At 39.3% G+C, this 19,552-nt stretch overlaps 1 protein-coding gene across 2 annotated transcripts in view; it reads left to right on the forward strand.

The window, feature by feature from the left end:
* Positions 1 to 409: 409 nt before the first annotated feature.
* The window catches only part of fmnl2b (formin-like 2b), a 30,861-nt gene continuing 11,718 nt past the window's right edge, over positions 410 to 19,552 (forward strand). For both annotated transcript variants that reach the window (XM_053638267.1, XM_053638266.1), the window contains exons 1-18: positions 410 to 590; positions 4,395 to 4,478; positions 7,614 to 7,694; positions 8,774 to 8,850; positions 10,891 to 10,974; positions 11,077 to 11,226; positions 11,367 to 11,475; positions 11,584 to 11,660; positions 12,840 to 12,933; positions 13,090 to 13,164; positions 13,248 to 13,358; positions 13,872 to 14,021; positions 14,839 to 14,940; positions 15,101 to 15,458; positions 15,692 to 15,877; positions 17,191 to 17,315; positions 18,497 to 18,699; positions 19,005 to 19,239. In XM_053638267.1, the coding sequence (XP_053494242.1) occupies positions 474 to 590; positions 4,395 to 4,478; positions 7,614 to 7,694; positions 8,774 to 8,850; positions 10,891 to 10,974; positions 11,077 to 11,226; positions 11,367 to 11,475; positions 11,584 to 11,660; positions 12,840 to 12,933; positions 13,090 to 13,164; positions 13,248 to 13,358; positions 13,872 to 14,021; positions 14,839 to 14,940; positions 15,101 to 15,458; positions 15,692 to 15,877; positions 17,191 to 17,315; positions 18,497 to 18,699; positions 19,005 to 19,239 (2,418 nt within the window). In that variant the 5' untranslated portion in view covers positions 410 to 473. The remainder of the gene's footprint in view (positions 591 to 4,394; positions 4,479 to 7,613; positions 7,695 to 8,773; positions 8,851 to 10,890; positions 10,975 to 11,076; positions 11,227 to 11,366; positions 11,476 to 11,583; positions 11,661 to 12,839; positions 12,934 to 13,089; positions 13,165 to 13,247; positions 13,359 to 13,871; positions 14,022 to 14,838; positions 14,941 to 15,100; positions 15,459 to 15,691; positions 15,878 to 17,190; positions 17,316 to 18,496; positions 18,700 to 19,004; positions 19,240 to 19,552) is intronic.

The raw sequence follows: 19,552 nt of genomic DNA on the forward strand, positions 1-19,552 counted from the left end.
GGGGTTGAATTTGCTCGGACTTCGTGTGTTATCGCCAGAGCGCAGGATTAACAGGACAGTAAATTACATGGAGGCAGAGCCATGCACACAGACGAGTGTTTAACCGAGAACGAGACATTAACGGCGCTAGATGCGGAGAACGACGTCCCGCTGAGACGCTGTCTGTGTCTATAAGCGATGCTTTCCGTGCAAGAAGATGCGCTGCGAGGCCGAGCGGTGGATCAAGAATTAAAATAAAAAAAAGCAGCACGGATTAACAATGTAGCGATGCAGCGCGTCTGATCCACATCGATGGAAACGTGTAGTGACGTATGAGGGGGGAAAAAATCTGGATCTTCGCATCTTCCTCGAGTATTGTATTGTTCTTCATCAGGATACATTTTGATTGAAGAGAGAGAGAGAAAAAAAAACAGTTCTTTTTTGAGCCATCCTTATTCTCATCATCATCATCATCATCATCATCAAACAAAAACATGGGCAACGCAGAGAGCGTGGACGCGCAGCTCACAGACTTCAGGGCGAGAAACAAGCCGCCCAAACTGCCCATGCCTGACCCCGCCGAGCTCGAGGAGAGGTTCTCCATCGCGTTGGTAATGTCTGCCTGTCCCATCCTGCAATCTGTGTAAAAACAAACCAGTAAAAGAAATATCTCATAGTAATGGTAGAGTGGGATTTCTAGACGGCACTCCCCCCGCCCCCCCTTGGCCAGATCGCTCGTGAAAGCAGCAGCACGCGCACACACACACGCACACGCGCGCGCGCGTCTATTGTGTGGAGGTTGGCTGGATTGGTGATGTTTGCGGCTGCACAATAGCTACACGCGATCGTCTACTTCTAATGGCTGTTTTTTGACGTCTGCTCGGACGTGTGCATGCTCTCTCAGTTCCATGCGAATGGAGAACCCCATGCGGAATCCAATCACCAGTCACCTGTGCCCGTCCATGCCAGCTGTTCTGTTGAGTTTTTGATTAATTAGATATTCACCATTTGAGAAAGTACAGGAAAGGCACATGCTATGTGTGCACAGCGTGTCAACTGAAAAGTAATCATTGATGTGCACTTAGGCTGCTGCATTATTACTACATGTTACGATGTTGCATAAATAGTATTTAACCACTCCAGTTTAAATTAATTAATTTTTTTTAAAAGTTGTATAATGATTTTTAGCAATTGACAACATACCCTGCATTACCAACGACTCATAACGCATCCAATCCATAAACCGTATACTACTACACGTACCTTTTTAAAAATGTATTTGTTATTTATTTATCGTAGAAATACTATGTCACAATAATAAGGTAACACAATAATAACGCAGAGGACGTGTGCACAAACTGCAAAACAGCTATAATGGTATTTCAAAACATGGCAACACGACTTATAATACTGCATTTGAAAAGCAATGCTGTACTGAGTAATGTTTTTTTTAAAGCAAACGGTCGGAATGAACTCCAATCAGGCATTGTCTACGGCAAACAAAGGGAAAGTGTAAGTGCAGAGAGTGTATCTGCTAGTGCAAACCAACCATTTCTGTTTGAAGGTATGTTGCAACGATTTAAAACCGTACACTACTGTGTATAACTTGGCATCATTGGCAACACACTTAAAACACCACCAATGTATAATACATTATAACTGGCGACATGTTCGTAAAACACAATCCGCACCCAAAATCCGCAAAACACTGCACTAAGCAGTAATCGGTAGCAAATTTATAACGTTCTTCATTAATAACAATAATTTATAACGTAACGTATAATAATTTAAGCTGCAGCCATAAAACCACAATCCAAAATTGCTTCCTGTTTTTTTTTTTGTTTTTTTTTTTAACTTTATTTCAAGTTTATAGAGTGGTATAGGGTATGCCTATATCTAAAAAAATATTAATATGTCTAAAATAATATGAATGGAATAAACTGGATCATAAAATAGTAATCCTGTACATACATCAAAACTGCTTTTCACGTTGTGCTTGGCAGGACAGGTTTTTAATTCATGTTGGCGATGCTCTTCTGAGCGATTCTAAGACATCCAGTTTATATAACGAAATACATCGCCACGTCCTTTTGACAAGTCTTGGGGTGTCCTCGTAGACGTTACGGGACTGATGGCTCTGATCCGATTAGCACGAAGAATTTCTCTTCGACAGGCGCCGTATGATGTGTATTCATAGCACGGAAGATTGAATGAAACCTCACAGGAACTCTACTCAGACTTACAATCCATAAATCCTTGCGTGTTTTTTGGAGGGTGTAGAGCAAGAGACGTACAAAATGGAGGGAATGCAAATCACCAACTCGGTTCCACTACTTTGCATCACAAATTTTACCCGACTAAGCCCGACTGCACCAGTCTAAGGTTCCTTGAACTCTCTTTTAAATAAGAAGCACAGTTGTTCTGGTTTCCCCAATTAGCCATTTAATCATCTGCGCGCCTGCCTCCTGTTCCCGAGAGAGTCGGAATACATCTGTGCTTACATCCAGAACTCCCTGTGCCGCCCCTGTACTCAATATAATGCTTGTAAAGTCTATGGAGAACACTGTAGGTGGATGATAGCACATCGTATTATGTCCGCCATGTGTCACGGTAAAATAATATGACTCCTACACAACAGCTGACTTTCTAACACCATGTGCTGTTGCTTTATCACTTCTTAGTCATTGTAGTTTAATGCGTTAAGTAAAGAACAAAACTTGACGGTTATAACTGATACTATAACCAAATCAGTGTTTGTTATTTTCCAATGACAACTTGTCCTAAAGTGTTTTATTCATCTTATACCACAGCTATTTGCTGTTATGCTATAAGACTTACGTCTTGAAGACTTTCCTGTCTCAGACAACTTAAAGTTCAGGATTTCATAGTGGGTTTTGTGTGTGTGTGTGTGTGATTGTTGCAGCTAAAAAATGCTTGCTTTTGCTGCGGGTTTTTGCTTTTTTTTTTTAATTTGCGATTCAACTTGCATATTTTTTTAATGGGAAAACTACTTGAATTGGCAAAATTGCAATCGCATACAATTGTTTTGCACGGTCTTTCACGGTGATGTTTGTTGGTAAATGAGACCTTTTAGCTGTGTTCGTGTTTGACGCACGTGAATCGAAGAGGGCTTTGACCGAACGTGCGTCGTGATGACACGCGTCTTGGCCAAAGTTCCTCCGAAAATGATCGCGTTTGCTTGATTTTGTACTGATTTCCGCGATCACAAAATCCCGGCGGGACTGAAAGCTGTTACCGAAATACTGACACTGGAGACTCCTTCCAAAAAATGTTTTTAAAAAAATCTCCTCACAGAAATCTTCACCAGATCAACAATTACACACATTTTTTTTTTTTGTAATGTTCAGCAGTTACTGCAAATGCATTCAGTGACTTACAAGTCATTTCAGTTCAATGTTTTGCCAAGGAAATACATGCAAACGTGTACGCACCTCCAGGTAAATCCAGAGATCTGTTAGACTCGTAGTTTTACTTTCTATAATGACTCTCACACCCAAGGACAATTTACAAATGCTATGATCAACACGTGCAACACCGTGCTCAGTAAGAACGTATGCTAGATTCAAATACATGTCAAAAGAAACAAACCAGTGTATTGTTTTATAATGATAATGAAAGCAAAGGTTTTTGAGTGGGTGAGGGTTGGGTTAAGTTTAGAGTGGTGTTTTGACCCGAGGGCGTAAAAAAAATCCTTCAAATTACAAATAAATGAATACACAGTGTATATTCATGCAATCACTGGCGCGGTGAAGCTTTCACTGGGGAGACATGTATTTGTATCTTTGGAAGGAATCTCCACCGTCAGCGCTTTGTAACAGTCAGAGGTAAAGCTGTCCGTGTAGGTTTTTTGTTGTGGGGAAAGTCTTCAGGGATTTGGAGTTTCTTGGTGACATGACAAGCTGCGTTTTTGTTTTTGTCCTTTTAACAAAAGAAAGAGAGGGGGGAAAAAACAGACGCTGATGAAGGAACGATTGATTATAGCTGCTATAATGTAAGTGACGATAGGAACTAACTTGTTTCATTTAGTTACACTAAATGTAGCTATAAATGGATAAAATGTATGTTTTTAAATAAGTACTAGGAGTAAGACACTTTGAGATGTGCTGTTATTGGAAAACAATCAATTTTCAAATGCTACCAGTAACTCCACTTCACGGTGGGCTGCATCATGCACCCCCGTCACTGATTACTGTAGCACTTCCTAATATGTTTTATCCCTTACATATGGCCCTGCCATATGTTTATGAGATTACCAGGTGCTTAGTCTCAATTATTCCAAATCTGGACAATCCATCTGGACAAACTCAATAAGTAGGTGTGAGCCACAATGTCTAGTCAAAGCATGACTAAAATGGACATGCGGATTGATGGATGACGGTGTCTGTGTCTTGCAGAACTCCATGAACCTTCCGCCAGACAAGGTGAGGCTTCTGCGGCAGTACGATAACGAGAAGAAGTGGGAACTCATCTGCGATCAGGTGAGTGACTTGACTGATGCCCAAAGCCTGCTAAAAATCACCGCAAACGCACTAATTTCCTGTCCATCAAACTTGCTGGAAATAGTTGCTCAAGATATGCTCTCAAAATTTAAGAAGGAAGAGCCAGATAACTCTGCAGTAGGTGTGGAACACAATAATTTCCTAATCACTAAAGCACTAAAACGTATTTAAAAGCTGTTCCCATGGGGCAGAATTTGAACTGAAATGAAGCCTTGACAGCATTTCATTAGGGACTCTGTGTAGATGATCTCTTCTAGCATATTATGTGCGTGACATTTGTTTACATGCTGCCATTCACCACCTTGCCATCTTAGAAACATGGAACAGTATTGATGACATTATGGCAGAAATAATATTGTACATGATTAATATTGTGATACATCATTTAACCAATTATTATCTAATGACCTACTGTGGGGAATGGGATATTTTACTGCATTTGTCCTCTAAAAGTAAAGTATACGAGTTGAAGCTCAGAGAAGTGAGCTGAGTGTCTGGAGTCGGTATCTTGAGATATAATAATTGCCTAATTTTCTATCATGGATTATGGTGTTTTCATGATATTATATTTAAAATATATTGATGCACTTCTTCTTCTTCTTACTTTTATTATTATTATTAGTAGTAGTAGTAGTATTAATATGGTGTATCAGCAAACGACTTAATAAATTGTTACAATGGTGAAATTATGAAATTGTAGCAGATGATTAATTGATGTACAAACAATTGCAATTAACAATTGAGTTCTCTAAAGAATAAAGAATGTGCTACTGCGAAAACTATGCGCATAAGTAATGTACTATAGCCAAGCATTGTACATATGTCCAGTGAGTTTTAGTTAGACTTCAGGTAATTAATACTGTTACACAACAGAATATAGTTATAAATAGTTAACAGGTCAAAGCGCTCAACTAAGACACATTTTAAAAATATGTTCGCATTGAGATTTGATTGTAGTGATGGACCAGTGAAGGTGAATAAGCGTGTTGTTTGCTGACATATTCTGCTTGACCAACTACATAGAGAATATTTATATGGAAACATTACTGTAAAATCTAATGGTTAATAGCGATTGAAGCAAATGGTCATGATTGACTCGTGTAAGAGTTTTAAACGGCATTGCTGAAATATGGAAGCTGCGAGAAGCGTGATGGCTAATCTGGGTATATTTTCATGAATGAAATTTTCTGTCGTATACACAAAACCGTCCAAATAGAGAAGCATGCAATTATAAGCCTAGGAACTATAATGTTTATATGCTGTGCTTTAGAAGTGAGTCTTTGTTTCTACTTCTCTCCAGATTCCCACACTTCCCCACACTGATTGTAACTTGCACTAGGAAATAATACACACCCACCGCATTTGCATACGCATGTGATGTTGCCATGGTTACACTCATGTGAGCCAAGGAGAGCATGGTTGACTTTTTTTTTTGGTGGATGTGTTTGCTGAGGTGGCTGAGCGAATGAGGTATTAATAATGCATGATCATATTTCTCTCATGAGACATGCGGGATGATGCTGGAAGGAGGAAAATAAAATTGGAGTGCTTGAAAAATTGGATATTGCTTGAGTAATGTACCATAGGGTTTAAAAATCTAGTACCAACATCAAAAACTAATAAAGATTTAACGCAGATGATACCTACTGCTGATGAATGCCTGTAGAACAATACTGTAGAGTACAAATCCATGTTTCGGGTGAAATTCAAATCTTCCTAAATATCCAGTATTTCTCAGTAGCTTTATTTTATTTATAGCTATTTGTTTTGTTTGTATGGTAACACATGCATGCTACTTAATTGCTTTCATCTCCCAAAGCAGGGGTATTCAACTAACGTTTGTGGAGATCCAGCTACATAAAGGGCCTTCTGGAGACTAATGAAAAGAAACATTTAATGACTTGTACTAAATAATGACTTTTGATTATCACCCCTGACACAGATGAGATCTGTTGTGAACTGTTACACAGACACTTCTCTGTCCAGTCACCTTTAAGCATTCCGTTTTTCTCATCAACCTTTTAACAAGCCATGTAGTCACATCGCTAATTAGACTAGAGAAGGTGAATGAAATAAAAAACAGTTCTCTTTCTTGATGAACTTTACATTACTGCATGTTGAATCGACTAGGGTTGAGCAAGATGACTAAAATATCATCACAACTTTTAAAAGACATTTCTATGACATATGATGGCAATCTATATATCTGTCTCTGTCTCTCTCTCTCTCTCTCTCTCTCTCTATATATATATATATATATATATATATATATATATATATATATATATATATATATATATATATATATGGAGATGGGTAAAACTACATATACATAAAACTACGTATGCTTAATTTTGTATTTATTATTTATATATGTTTGCTTTCCATGTTCACCCTTGCACTCTATACATTTTCTCAGCCACTGTATCCATGGTTTTTATTTTTCAGATCGACATATTTGCTCAAAAATATTCCCATAGGTTCCTGACTTTTCTGACCCCTTATGTATCCATACATTTTACTCCTTCTCTTCCTGTCCGTTTGTAATGATTAAAAAAAAAAAAAGAAAGAAATGAATTAAAAAAAGATTATGACTGAATTTTATCTTGCTATCGACATCAGACTATATTGTCGTATTTCCCAGCCGTACGTTGTGCTACAGCAGCAACAATGGTTCATGTTTACTACTAGTATTTGTTTCTGTTCAATTCACCGAAATACTTTTCTTGGATCTGCATATGGCCCGCAGTCCACCAGTTAATGTCCCCTGTCCTAAAGTCTCCTAACGATGATAACTATGTTGATTGAACTAGTATGGTTCCATATAAAATATCTATTCAATAAAATATCTTTTAAAAAATGATCATTATATTATAACAAACTTTTAAACTTTAATTTTAAATAAAGAATGATATTAATATATTATATATAGTATAAGATAATCGAATATATGTATTTTTAATAAATGGTTTGCTAATACACAATTGTTGGTAACAGCACAAGGTTATACATGGGGGTCAATAATTTAATTGTGGTTGAGCTTTGAGTTTAATGCATCCTAAAGTTTTCTACTGTAATAAGTGTAATTCAAAACTGTCTGCTTGTATGTAACAGGAACGATTCCAGGTGAAGAATCCTCCGCACACTTATATCCAGAAGCTAAGAGGATTTCTGGACCCTGCTGTCACAAGAAAGGTAGGTGTAAAGCCTGTTTTACACCAGAAGCAGAAACAGATTATGATTATGTTAATCATTGTTGCCTTTTATACCAGCCATGTACAGCAAGGTATACTTATGCATTCACACACACACACACAGTCATGTTACAGTCGATACGTCAATAATTTTCACAAGGAAGGTTCCTCATATTCAGACACAAATTATGCAGCTTATAAAATAGCACCTGATCAAGCACATTGTATTATTTTGCCTTTTATCTATGCTTCTCCTGTAAAGAAAATGTGCAGATGGTTTGAAGGATAAGCTGACCGAGCTCTCATCACTTTAAGTTAATTCATTGTTTCATCCATAAAAAAGAAATTCAGTACTTGAAATGAATTCATTAATAGTGTTATATGTATGTATTTAATATCCATTCAGCCTTCAAGTGGCATTCTATAGGGTTTTTTTTTTCTGTATTTACAGCCCACAACGTTCAGTGGCCCTGGACTTAATACTGTTCTCTGCATGACATGATATCGTACAAGAAAAATGGGCTTAAGCCCAAGAATCGCATGAACCCGAGACACACCATTTTTTAAAAGCCGAATTATTTCACTCGTAGTGAAAATAAGCACAAAAATAAATGCACCTACGCAGAATTGCTGTGGCTTGTTGTGCTTTAATGCTGTGCTTATGTCAGTTTCATATTTCCAGCTGAGAAAACCCAGGAACACTGAATTTATCATCAGTATAGTGAGAAGTGCAAAGTGACTATGAATGTGGCGTTATTTTCTATGATGACTAATGTTGTGACCTTTTAACTCTGAAACATCTTTTATCATGTCTGCAAGAGAGTTATATTATATATGATATTTTTATGTCACCGGTTTTTTGCTGTGAGTGTGTGTGTGTGTGTGTGTGTGTGTATAACATGCATGCTCTGCTTGCTGCAGAGCTCCTGCATTATTCAGTTCATTTAGCATGTGTAAGTAATGGAAGTGAGGCCGCTCACTTGCTCTCCCTGTTTAAAAATCTCGGCGAAGATGTGTGTGTTCGTGTGATGCCTGATATTGTTTGCTTCAATTTGCTGAAATAATGCGCCTTTCCTGCAGAAATTCAGGAGGAGAGTTCAGGAATCCACCCAGGTGCTCCGTGAGCTGGAAATTTCACTCCGAACCAATCATATCGGGTGAGTTAGTGGTTGTCGGACAATCTGGCTTATGGTTTCCGTTATAAAGCAGAGGATCAATTTAAAGATTGCAAAGGATCACTCTGGTTTAATTATAAAGTTCTATAACACCATTAAGCAGAGGTTTACAAAGAATTACTCAGAATACATAAGGAATACACCGCTTATTATGTGCATGCTCTTCTGGAAAATAATCAACCACACAGTGGAGGGATGCAACAGAGTTACTGTTACAAAGTGTTTTATTCCTCTTATCCTGCAGCATTTTGACAACAATAACAATTTTATATTTGTTCAAGAATGACATGTAGTAGATTTTAGTTTACTGCTTATGGTTATGTTTAATGTTGTAGAACATCTGTGAAACAAGTTACGCTATATGGCAAAACGTCACACCCTTATGTGGGTCTTCCCCAAACTGTTACCACAAATTTGGAAGCACACAATTGTTTAGAAAATCTGTAGCATTACAATTACTCTTTATGGGAACTAGCAGGCCCAAACAAAAGGGGACTAAAAATAGAATGGGAAATGAGCATGATGGTCAGGTGTCCACAAACGCTCGGCCAGTGTATAGTGTTATATGTAGCAGCTGTAATCAGCTGTTCTTTTTATTTTCTCTTCAAAATAACGAAAAACCATAAAGTCCTCTATCCCATGTCAGGAAACGTAAAGTTACAGTGTTACAAAGCGCTGACTCTGGAGACTCCTTCCAAGAACCGCTTCAACTCTGGGATGTTGGTGGGTTCCTTCCACAACATTTCTGTTGGATTAAGATCATGACTTGGGCATTCCAAAACATTAACTTTATTCTTCTTTAATCATTCTTTGGTAGAACGACTTGTGTGATTACGATCGTTGTCTTGCCGCATGTCCCACTTTCTCTTAAGATTCAGTTCATGGACAGATGTCCTGACATTTTCCTTTAGAATTCGCTGGTATAATTAATAATTCTTTGTTTCATCAATGATGGCAAGTCATCCAGGCCAGGATTCAGCATAACAGGCCCAATCCATGGTACTACCACCACCATGTTTCGCAGATAAGGTTCTTATGCTGAAATGCAGTGTTTTCCTTTCTCCAAACATAATTTAAAACAAACATTCTATTTTTGTCTCATCTATCCACAAAACATTTTTACAATAGTCTTCTGGCTTGTCTGGCTTTAGCAAACTGCACACGGGCAGCAGTGTCCTTTTTGGAGAGCAGTGGCTTTCTCCCCGCCATGCACACCACTCTTGTTCAGTATTCTCCTGGTGGTGGACTCATGAGCATTAACATTAGCCAATGTGAGAGAGGCCTTTAGTTGCCTAGATGTTACCCTGACTCCTTTATAACCTCATGGACTATTACACATCTTGCTCTTGGAGTGATCTTTGTTGGTCGATCGCTCCTGGGGAGGGTAGCAATGGTCTTGAATTTCCTCCATTTGTACACAATCTGTCTGACTGTGGATTGGTGGAGTCCAAACTCTTTAGAGATGGTTTTGTAACCTTTTCCAGCCTGATGAGCATCAACAACTCTTTTTTTTTTTTCCTGAGGTCCTCCTTTGTTTCTCAGAAATCTCCTTTGTTCCTGCCGTGATACACTTCCACAAACATGTGTTGTGAAGATCAGACTCTGATAGATCCCTGTCCTTTACTCACACCTGATCGTCATCCCAATGCTTCAAATCACCTGACTCTAATTTCACCTTCAAAGTAAACTGGTTCACATACTTTTGCCACTCACAGATATGTAATATTGGATCATTTTCCTCAATAAATAAGTGACCGAGTATAATATTCTTGTCTCATTTGTTTAATTGGGATCTCTTGGTCTACTTGTAGGACTTGTGTGAAAATATGATGATGTCTTGGGTCATATTTATTCAGATATATAGAAAATTTTAAAGGGTTCACAAACTTTCAAGCACCACTGTATTTGTCCACTTCTTTCCTGTTTCATGTATCTTTTATTGGATCTACTTTAAATGTAAAGTGGTTAAGTTCTGGTAGAAATGATGGCGGTTTTGAGATCATGTTCTTCCTGTGTGCTCAGGTGGGTGAGAGAGTTTCTGAATGAAGAGAACCAAGGCTTGGATGTGCTGGTGGAATACCTATCCTTCGCACAATATGCCGTTACGTGAGTAATTTTTTTTCTGTCCTTTTTCTTGTATCACACTCTTCATCTATTAGCTTGAGTGGATTCGTGGGTATTTTTTACATCACTGGTTCTCTTCTTCAGCTTTGATGGTGATGCAGCAGAGAGCGCTAGTGGAGAGGCATCTGTGGAGACTCCATGGAGCAGATCTATAGAAGATCTACATGGCGACACCAATCTGCCCTCACCAGTCAGCAGCAGCAGTATTCAACGCTCCACGCGGCACTCCTTAAGGTAAACCAGACAGGAAAAACATAGGCACATGGGCACATGGTTACTTTTGTATAGCTAGTAATTCTCCATAGAACGTTAAATAGTTCTTTTCATTCATGTTAGTATTTTGGTTAGACACTTAATCAAACATTGCTTTTCAGGTCCAACACTCTTCCCAGCCGTAGGACTCTCAAAAATTCACGTTTGGTTTGTAAGAAGGATGACGTGCACGTCTGTGTCATGTGTCTCAGAGCCATTATGAACTACCAGGTATGTACATTAGAAAGAACGTATTCTGTAAGGATTAGGTCAGCTTTTGGTGACCAAACAGCCAGTTGTGAAATCGAATCCTTTCCCTTACATTTTCTTTGTATGTAGTACGGCTTCAACATGGTTATGTCACATCCGCATGCAGTAAACGAAATTGCTCTGAGCCTCAACAACAAAAATCCCAGGTAAGCCACATTCACACAATAGGCCTAACAGAATGAATTTAATTTTTTTGAAAGGTTCCAGAGCAAATATCACACTTTTAAACGTTTCGTAAATAGTCGCTTAACGTAAGTTGAAACATGTTTCCTAAACGTTTGTGGTGGTAGTGGACGGTCAGATATGGGAATGTATTGGATGTGACTGACATGTGTGGTGTGAATTAGGCTTTGCTCATTCATTCTTTCACCTTTTAGTATCCTTGTCAGGGTCGATGTGGTTTAAATGACTCAATTCACAATGTTGGATCTACTCGGGAGATAGATTCGGAAATAGAACCAACCCAGTTCATTAGAAAATATTGCAGCCTGTTACAAACAAAAATAATAAATATAGGTGCAGGCAAGAATAGTCAAACGTTCTATGGGTGTGAGAAGGCAGGATTGGTCAAATGTTCTGCTAGAGAGATTGGGATTGTTGTATCAGGCATGAATGGTCAAACTTTATGCTGGAGCAATCAGCATTGGTCTAACTTTCTGATGTATCAGGCACAATTGGTCGAACTTTCTGCTACAGTGTTTGGGGTTGGTCAAACTTTCTGTGGGAGTGTTTGGGATTGATCAAACTTCCTGCTGTAGCAGGGTGAGATTGGTCAAACTTTATGCCGGAGTGGGTGGGACTGGTCAAACTTTTTGCTAGAGCAGGTGGAATTGGTCAAACTTTCTGCAGTAGCAGGATGGGCCTGGTCAACCTTTCTGCATGAGTGGATGTGACTGGTCAACCTTTCTGTGGGAGTGGATGGCATTGATCAGTCCATCTCAGTTGATCAAAGTGTTCACTTATGGCCTCTTCTCTTAATGAAGTCAAAGCTCTGAGTATCTGAATATCGTAAACATGCTGATTTAATCAGAGTGATGACTGCTTGTACCCTGATTTATCTCACTAAGCCATTAAGATGAAATACTCCTGATCAGCTTGCTGCACAAAACTATTATCAGTGGGTCCCATTATGGGTGGGGCAGCAACCATCTGAGCTTAAACTAATAAGGTCATCTGATTTGCAGGACTGTTGCTAGACTGATTGGTTGGGCTCAGTTCACTGTGATGTAGTACATGCTGTAGTTTCTTCTCGAGCATGGGTCATGATACGTGATAAGAGACCGGAGCTAATTATTTCTAGTTTGCATGTGTCATGTACTGGCTAGGACCAAAGCTTTGGTTCTGGAGCTGCTGGCTGCTGTGTGTCTCGTGAGAGGAGGGCATGAGATCATCCTGGCTGCCTTCGACCATTTCAAAGAGGTACTTGAGCTGCTGACTTTAGTCACCTCAGTTCACTTGCTTTTTAACTCCACTTATTAATGTAGTGATTTTTTTTTTTTTCGTATGAGCCTTTGTGTTCAAGATTAGCAGCTAATGGTGTTTTTGTTTGATCTAAGCTCGTTTTTGGTCTTCTAGGTCTGTTCAGAGTCCCAGCGGTTTGAGAAGCTAATGGAGGATTTTAAAAACGAAGACAACAATATTGATTTCATGGTGGGTTACTGTAAGAACACTCTCGTCCTAATGTCTTTCTGTGTGCATTTGCACCACTAATGATTCGCGCCACTGCTCCGTAGGTGGCGTGCATGCAGTTCATCAACATCGTGGTGCACTCGGTAGAAGACATGAATTTCCGAGTGCACCTTCAGTACGACTTCACCAAGCTTGCGCTGGATGATTATCTTGAAGTAAGACACTTTTAGTCATTCTAAATAGAAATGAATTTTTTTCATCTAAGAACCTACATTATATTAGGGCTACATGTATTGACTGAAAAGATAATCAGCGTTACCTGTGATTTAAACCTGCCAGTTATTTCTGGAATCAAAGATTTACTACAGGTATTAAGACAATTAAGGAACAATTTTTTGCACCTATACACACAGAAAACGTATTTTCCTTTTATATAGTGCATAATAGGCATAAATAAGCATGGGTATTAATTACATTCATTGAGCGCTGCATATAAGCACAATTAGGCAATCAGCTAAGAACCACTCGATTAATCGGCATGTGACCACCTTGTCTGGTGAATTTCTGTCTGGCCAAAAAAATATACACATAATGAAAGATATTCAGAGCATAACGCACCAGAATCAATAAAAACAAGTTTTAACTTTTAACTGGAAAAAAATATGCGCAGCCTTAACATAAACACATCCGCACACTCGTACTCATGTCACTTTTCTGTGCGTGTGTAGAGACTGAAGCACACAGAGAGTGATAAGCTGCAGGTGCAGATCCAGGCGTACCTGGATAACCTGTTCGATGTGGGCACGCTCTTGGAGGATGCCGAGACCAAAAACGCAGCACTGGAACGCGTGGAGGAGCTGGAGGAGAGTCTGTCACACGTACGAAGAATAATCTAATCTTCACCCCTATTTTAACACAACATATACAGTATGTGCAGCAAAATACAATATACAACACATACATACATACATACATTAGACCACATAACTATAACTGTTAACAGACTGCATGATTCTACAGTCTGGTGTAGAAAGAAATCAGCCCAAGCCTTGCATCTACATATCACTGTGTGTATTTATATTTTTGTCGATCATGAGTGGTGCTGTTTCACACGGTTCCACAAAAGTCTAATATATTTCACTTATATGTTTTAACATTTATTAACAGCAAGTATTGGGATGCCAAAACGAAACTTTATATCGATGTCTGTTTATCTTTGAAAGACAAGGAGACTTTTACCAGTCGACTCTTCGATACCGTGCAATCCACAAATACGTGAAGTCTCTGTGAGACGGCGAAAGTGTATGAGTGTGCTACAGCAATAAATAATAAGTAGAAGAGATTTGACCTACTGCAATGCATTTGATTGTCAGTGTAAGTCTTGGAACATTGTATATAAAAAGTACAGTCTTTTGCACATTAGCAAGTCTGTAAACTGTGACTACACTCTGACAATCAAATGCATTGCTTTAACAGACACTATGCTAATTGCGTGCGTGAGTGCAATATGAGTTGTCTAATTAGGAAACGACATTAAATGGACAGATTAGTACAATGTTATAATATTAATGCATTTTTTTTATCTGTAGTTGAAATCTCAGTTCTCTTCCTCTGTAAAGGACAGCTTTGAGAATAGTGTTAGAACTGTTCTGAAATCAACTCTGTTATCGATGTCCGTTGTTTCTCTGTTGCTAGATGACGGACAAGCTGCTGGACACGGAGAATGAGGCCATGTCTAAGATCGTGGAGCTGGAAAAGCAGCTGATGCAGAAGAACAAGGAGCTGGACTCCCTACGGGTGAGGGCTAAACGACATTCTCGTAACCCACTGCAGACTTGAGTGTTAAACACAGAACTTGAGTGTTCAGCCAAGCTTTAAAGCTTATTCATTCTTTTGTAGGATGAGCAAAATTTGGAGAGTAAGTCGAACATGTGGGGGTTTTTTGTTTGTGATGCAGGCTGTGTACAGGGACGCCAGCTCGCAGGTACACTCACTCCGGCGTATGGTGCGCGAGAAGGACGAAGCCATCCAGAAGCAGTCCAGGCTGGAGAAGAAGATTCATGAGCTTGAGCGGCGTGGTAGTCTGCAGATCCAGGTGAGAGGAGAGGGAGATGGTGAGGGAGAAACGTCCCCTCTGCCCTCTCCTCCTCAGCCCATGCCTCTCTCACCATGCCCTGATGCCATGGTCCAGGCTGGCGCAGGTGCCGGCAGCTCATATGCTTCTACTTCACAAACTGGAACCCTGAGGAAGATTGCCACTCCTCCTCCACCCCCACCACCGCCTCCTCCACCACCACCCATGCCTGACTCCTCCTGTGAGTAAAACATATCAGCCAAACGAACTAGAATGCTTTTTGACACTTTAAGTAAAACAATATATACTGTACAGTGTATTTCATTTATTTTAATAGAACACTAACAAATATTATTGCATCACTGAAAATGTCTTTAATGGTCCTAACAATTTTACCTTATTTTTTTTATTAGATATTTGTAACATTTATATTTTTTGGTTTTGTAAATAATTTATTCTCGCTCTGTCATGCAGTGCCAAACGGACCATCAGCTGCTACTGCCCCTCCTCCTCCTCCACCACCACCGCCCCCTCCTCCACCCCCTCCCCTTGGGCGAGCCATGGAGATGTCCACCCAACTACCCCCGCCTCCTCCCCCCGTAGCCCCTCCCCTCCCTGGCTGTGGCACGCCCACTGTAATATTTAACTCTGGCCTAACAGGTATGTAATGTAGGTGTATATATCTGTATGTATATGTGAAGTCTACGTATCTGTGTAAATGGCCAAGCTATTTATTTCTGTTTCTGCTGAATGAATTATTCGAATCCTTAGCAAATTTATTTCCTTTACTTTTCACTGCCAGTTTCTGTTTTTGCTTGCTTGAATTTGCTTGCTTGAATCTGTTTGTTTTACTCTCTAAACTTTTCTGCTTTTATTTACTTTTCTTTTTCTTCCTGCCCTCAAAGATGGACCAATCAAGCTCTTCTGTAGGTTTCCTCTGTTTTGGTGATCTCTGCTGTGTTTATTTCTTGTGGCCATAAATTATTCAATGGCATGATCTGATATATCTATATATATATATATATTAGAGATGCATCGATACAAAATTTCTCAGCCGATACCGATAGTTTATTCAGAGTGATATCGGCCGATACCCATAGTTCTGCCTTTTATGCCTTCTTTTAAATGAATAATAATTAATTCAACAATTCTGAAAGAAATACAAATACAAACTTTATTCTCTCCATTTCAACACGTTGTTCCACAGTAACTGGTCTCATCAACAGAAAGCACATTCCTCTAATTAACATTAACACATGAACTCAATTCTGAAGATTAAAGTAAGATTTTGTAACTTATTGAATGTTATTAATTCATATTAACATTGACTGAATTCTAAAAAACCTCCTGTTAGTCTCACGTTCACTCTCCACAAACACAAGCATTTCTACTTCATCACTGAACATCACACTGGTAATATATAATATCAACTTTTTTATATATTAACATTAACTGGATATGAAAAATACTACTCTACAAATATATTTTTCTGTGCTATATATACTTTTTTGTCAACTCATCTTCATTTAAATCTTTCATCCGTGTACTGGCGCTTTAATTCAGTGCGAGCAGCTTGAGCAACACGGCAACAAAAAAAAAATTAGACTTAACAAGGCGAAAAAATTAAAATTAACAAGGCGAAAAAATTTTGGCAGTGCAGAGCTTACAAACTGCAGTTTTGTCGTCATTCCACACAAGAGACATCATCTTTACACACAGCACGAAATCGGTGTGTTTTCCCGCCCTCTTTTGATTGACAGGATATAATCGGCCCCGATCATCGGATGTTTCTAAACTATCGGCCGAAGGCCCATAGCGGGGAAAGATAGCCTTTATCGACCGATACCGATTATTGAATGATACATCGGTGCATCTCTAATATACACACACACATATATATATATATATATATATATATTAAATATGAATTAAAACTGTCTGGTGGTCACATCTGCATCTTTTCCCTATTCCAGCGGTGAAGATTAAAAAGCCAATCAAAACCAAGTTCCGGATGCCGGTCTTTAACTGGGTGGCTCTGAAACCTAATCAGATCAATGGGACAGTCTTTAACGAGATTGACGATGAAAGGATTCTGGAGGTAATAAGTCATCTGAAACGTTTACCTTCCTCTCACAACCATACCAACATGCACGGATGTGCTTAAATCTTATTATTATTACATGTCAGGTCATGACTTTGCCATGTAAACCTAAATTAGCATGATACTACAGGGGTGGACAAATGATTCAATAGCTAGCACTGGATAAGGTTGGCCAGAAACCTTTTAATGACTAGGTTGAGAAAATGGTAGATTTTCTCACAAAGCAGATCACACGATTATATGAATTCCTATGTAGAGGACAACTCAACCATAGTCACTAGCGTCTGAGGGAACACATTGTGTTTGCATCCGTAACCTTCAGCAAGTTAGCAGTGTTTGGCTATGAGCTGTGAGGTTTTCTTCAAATTTCGCCAAAAATGTTAACGGGCCTCATTTAGTAAAGTTGTGCGTAAATGTTTCCGTAGAGCTACAAAAAACAAACAAAATGATGACTAAACGGTGAAAGAGTGCATCCTAAGTGAGAAATCTGCTAAATCTTACATTTTCATTGAGTTCTTGTGTGCAGTGGAAATAAATAAGCAATTTAATCCCGACGGCATAACCTGTCGTGCAGTAACTCATCGCCGATTATAAGATTTGAAGTGCATCAATCAAGAGTCAAATTAGACTCCTTATATGTAAATTTATGCAAGATAATTCAGGAACTGAACTAACTAGATTTCTTGTGTAAATGCTCCTGCAAATAATTTAGGAATAAATTCTAGCTTTTCTCATAATGCTTACCCTTGTGATGACCGTATGTTGTGCTGGTAGGAGAGTTATATGGTGGCTTTACACTGTACTCTATTTCGCTCAGTTTTGTCAGTGTTTCCACATAACCGTGTGTTCCTGATTCTGAGAAGATCTCATGTGACCTGTGAACACTATTTATACTGTCTAGTAACCACCAGGTGGGATTCAGAGCTAGAAGTGTGTGCTATAGTAACAGTACGTTAAGTTTAAACATACTGTAGCTACATGCTCAATAAAAACCTTGGTTTTCGTGAAAGTCAGTGAGCCGGGTTTGTTTTTTTTCTCAGGTTGTTGAACAAAAGCAATGATGGTTGTTCCACCGGGCATCTATTAATTAAAAAAATAAATAAATAACGGAATAGCCCAGTCATAAAGAATTATATTATATGGGATATATCATGCTTCCATTTGTCTGTAATTGGCAGGACCTGAATGTGGATGAGTTTGAGGAGATGTTTAAGACCAAAGCCCAGGGTCCTTCAGTGGATATGACCATGAGCAAGCAGAAGGCTCCACAGAAGGGTCCCAGTAAAGTGTCACTACTGGAGGCCAACAGAGCCAAGAACCTGGCCATCACTCTACGCAAAGCAGGAAAGAGCCCTGAGGAGATCTGCAAAGCAATTCAGTCGTGCGTATACAGCTTTGCACTGCAGTACACTTCTCCATAGGGTATTGACTAAAGTTTAAATATTTCAAAGATGTAAAATGATAGTAAGGTCATTACGGTCATTATTATGCGGAACAAGAATGATCTACCAAAATAGCCTGAAGTGTAATATATCTCAAGATGGTAAGTATTTGGATTTCTTTCGGTGATCACAGTTTTGCAGATCAACAATCATTACAGATGCAAAATCTTTACATTCTCGTAACATTTTTGCTGGGCTGATTCGATTTGGTCGGAATAACCCCTTCCTGTTCGTTGTCTCTCAGGTTCGACCTGCGCACCGTGCCTGTGGACTTTGCAGAGTGTCTGATGCGCTTTATGCCCACCGAAGCAGAGGTGAAGACACTGCGGCAGTACGAGAGGGAGCGACGGCCCTTGGCGGAACTGACAGACGAAGATCGATTCATGATGACGTTCAGCAAGATCGAACGGCTGCCTCAGAGGATGACGATCATGGCCTTCATGGGCAACTTTAGCGACAGTCTGCAGATGCTCACACCGGTGAGAAGAATTGGCGCGATAGAGGCAGAGATAGAGTGTGGTAATTGTGTTATGCATAGATGGAGTGGACAGAAGAAGGGATGCAGGGTGGGGCAGAGGATGTAGAAACAGGAAACAATGATTAAAATGAACATGGATATTACAATATTCTTCTTGTGAGTTTCCTCCAAGTTCCACACTTCCCACAAACATGGATTGGCTACTCTAAGTTGCCCCTAGGTATGAGTGTGTGTGTGTGTGTGTGTGTGTGTGTGTGTGTGTGTGTGTGTGCCTGGTGCCCTGAGATGAACTAGCATCCCATCCAGGGTGAGTT

This window comes from Ictalurus furcatus, chromosome 12 (assembly GCF_023375685.1).
Source record: "Ictalurus furcatus strain D&B chromosome 12, Billie_1.0, whole genome shotgun sequence".
Classification (NCBI taxonomy): domain Eukaryota; kingdom Metazoa; phylum Chordata; class Actinopteri; order Siluriformes; family Ictaluridae; genus Ictalurus; species Ictalurus furcatus.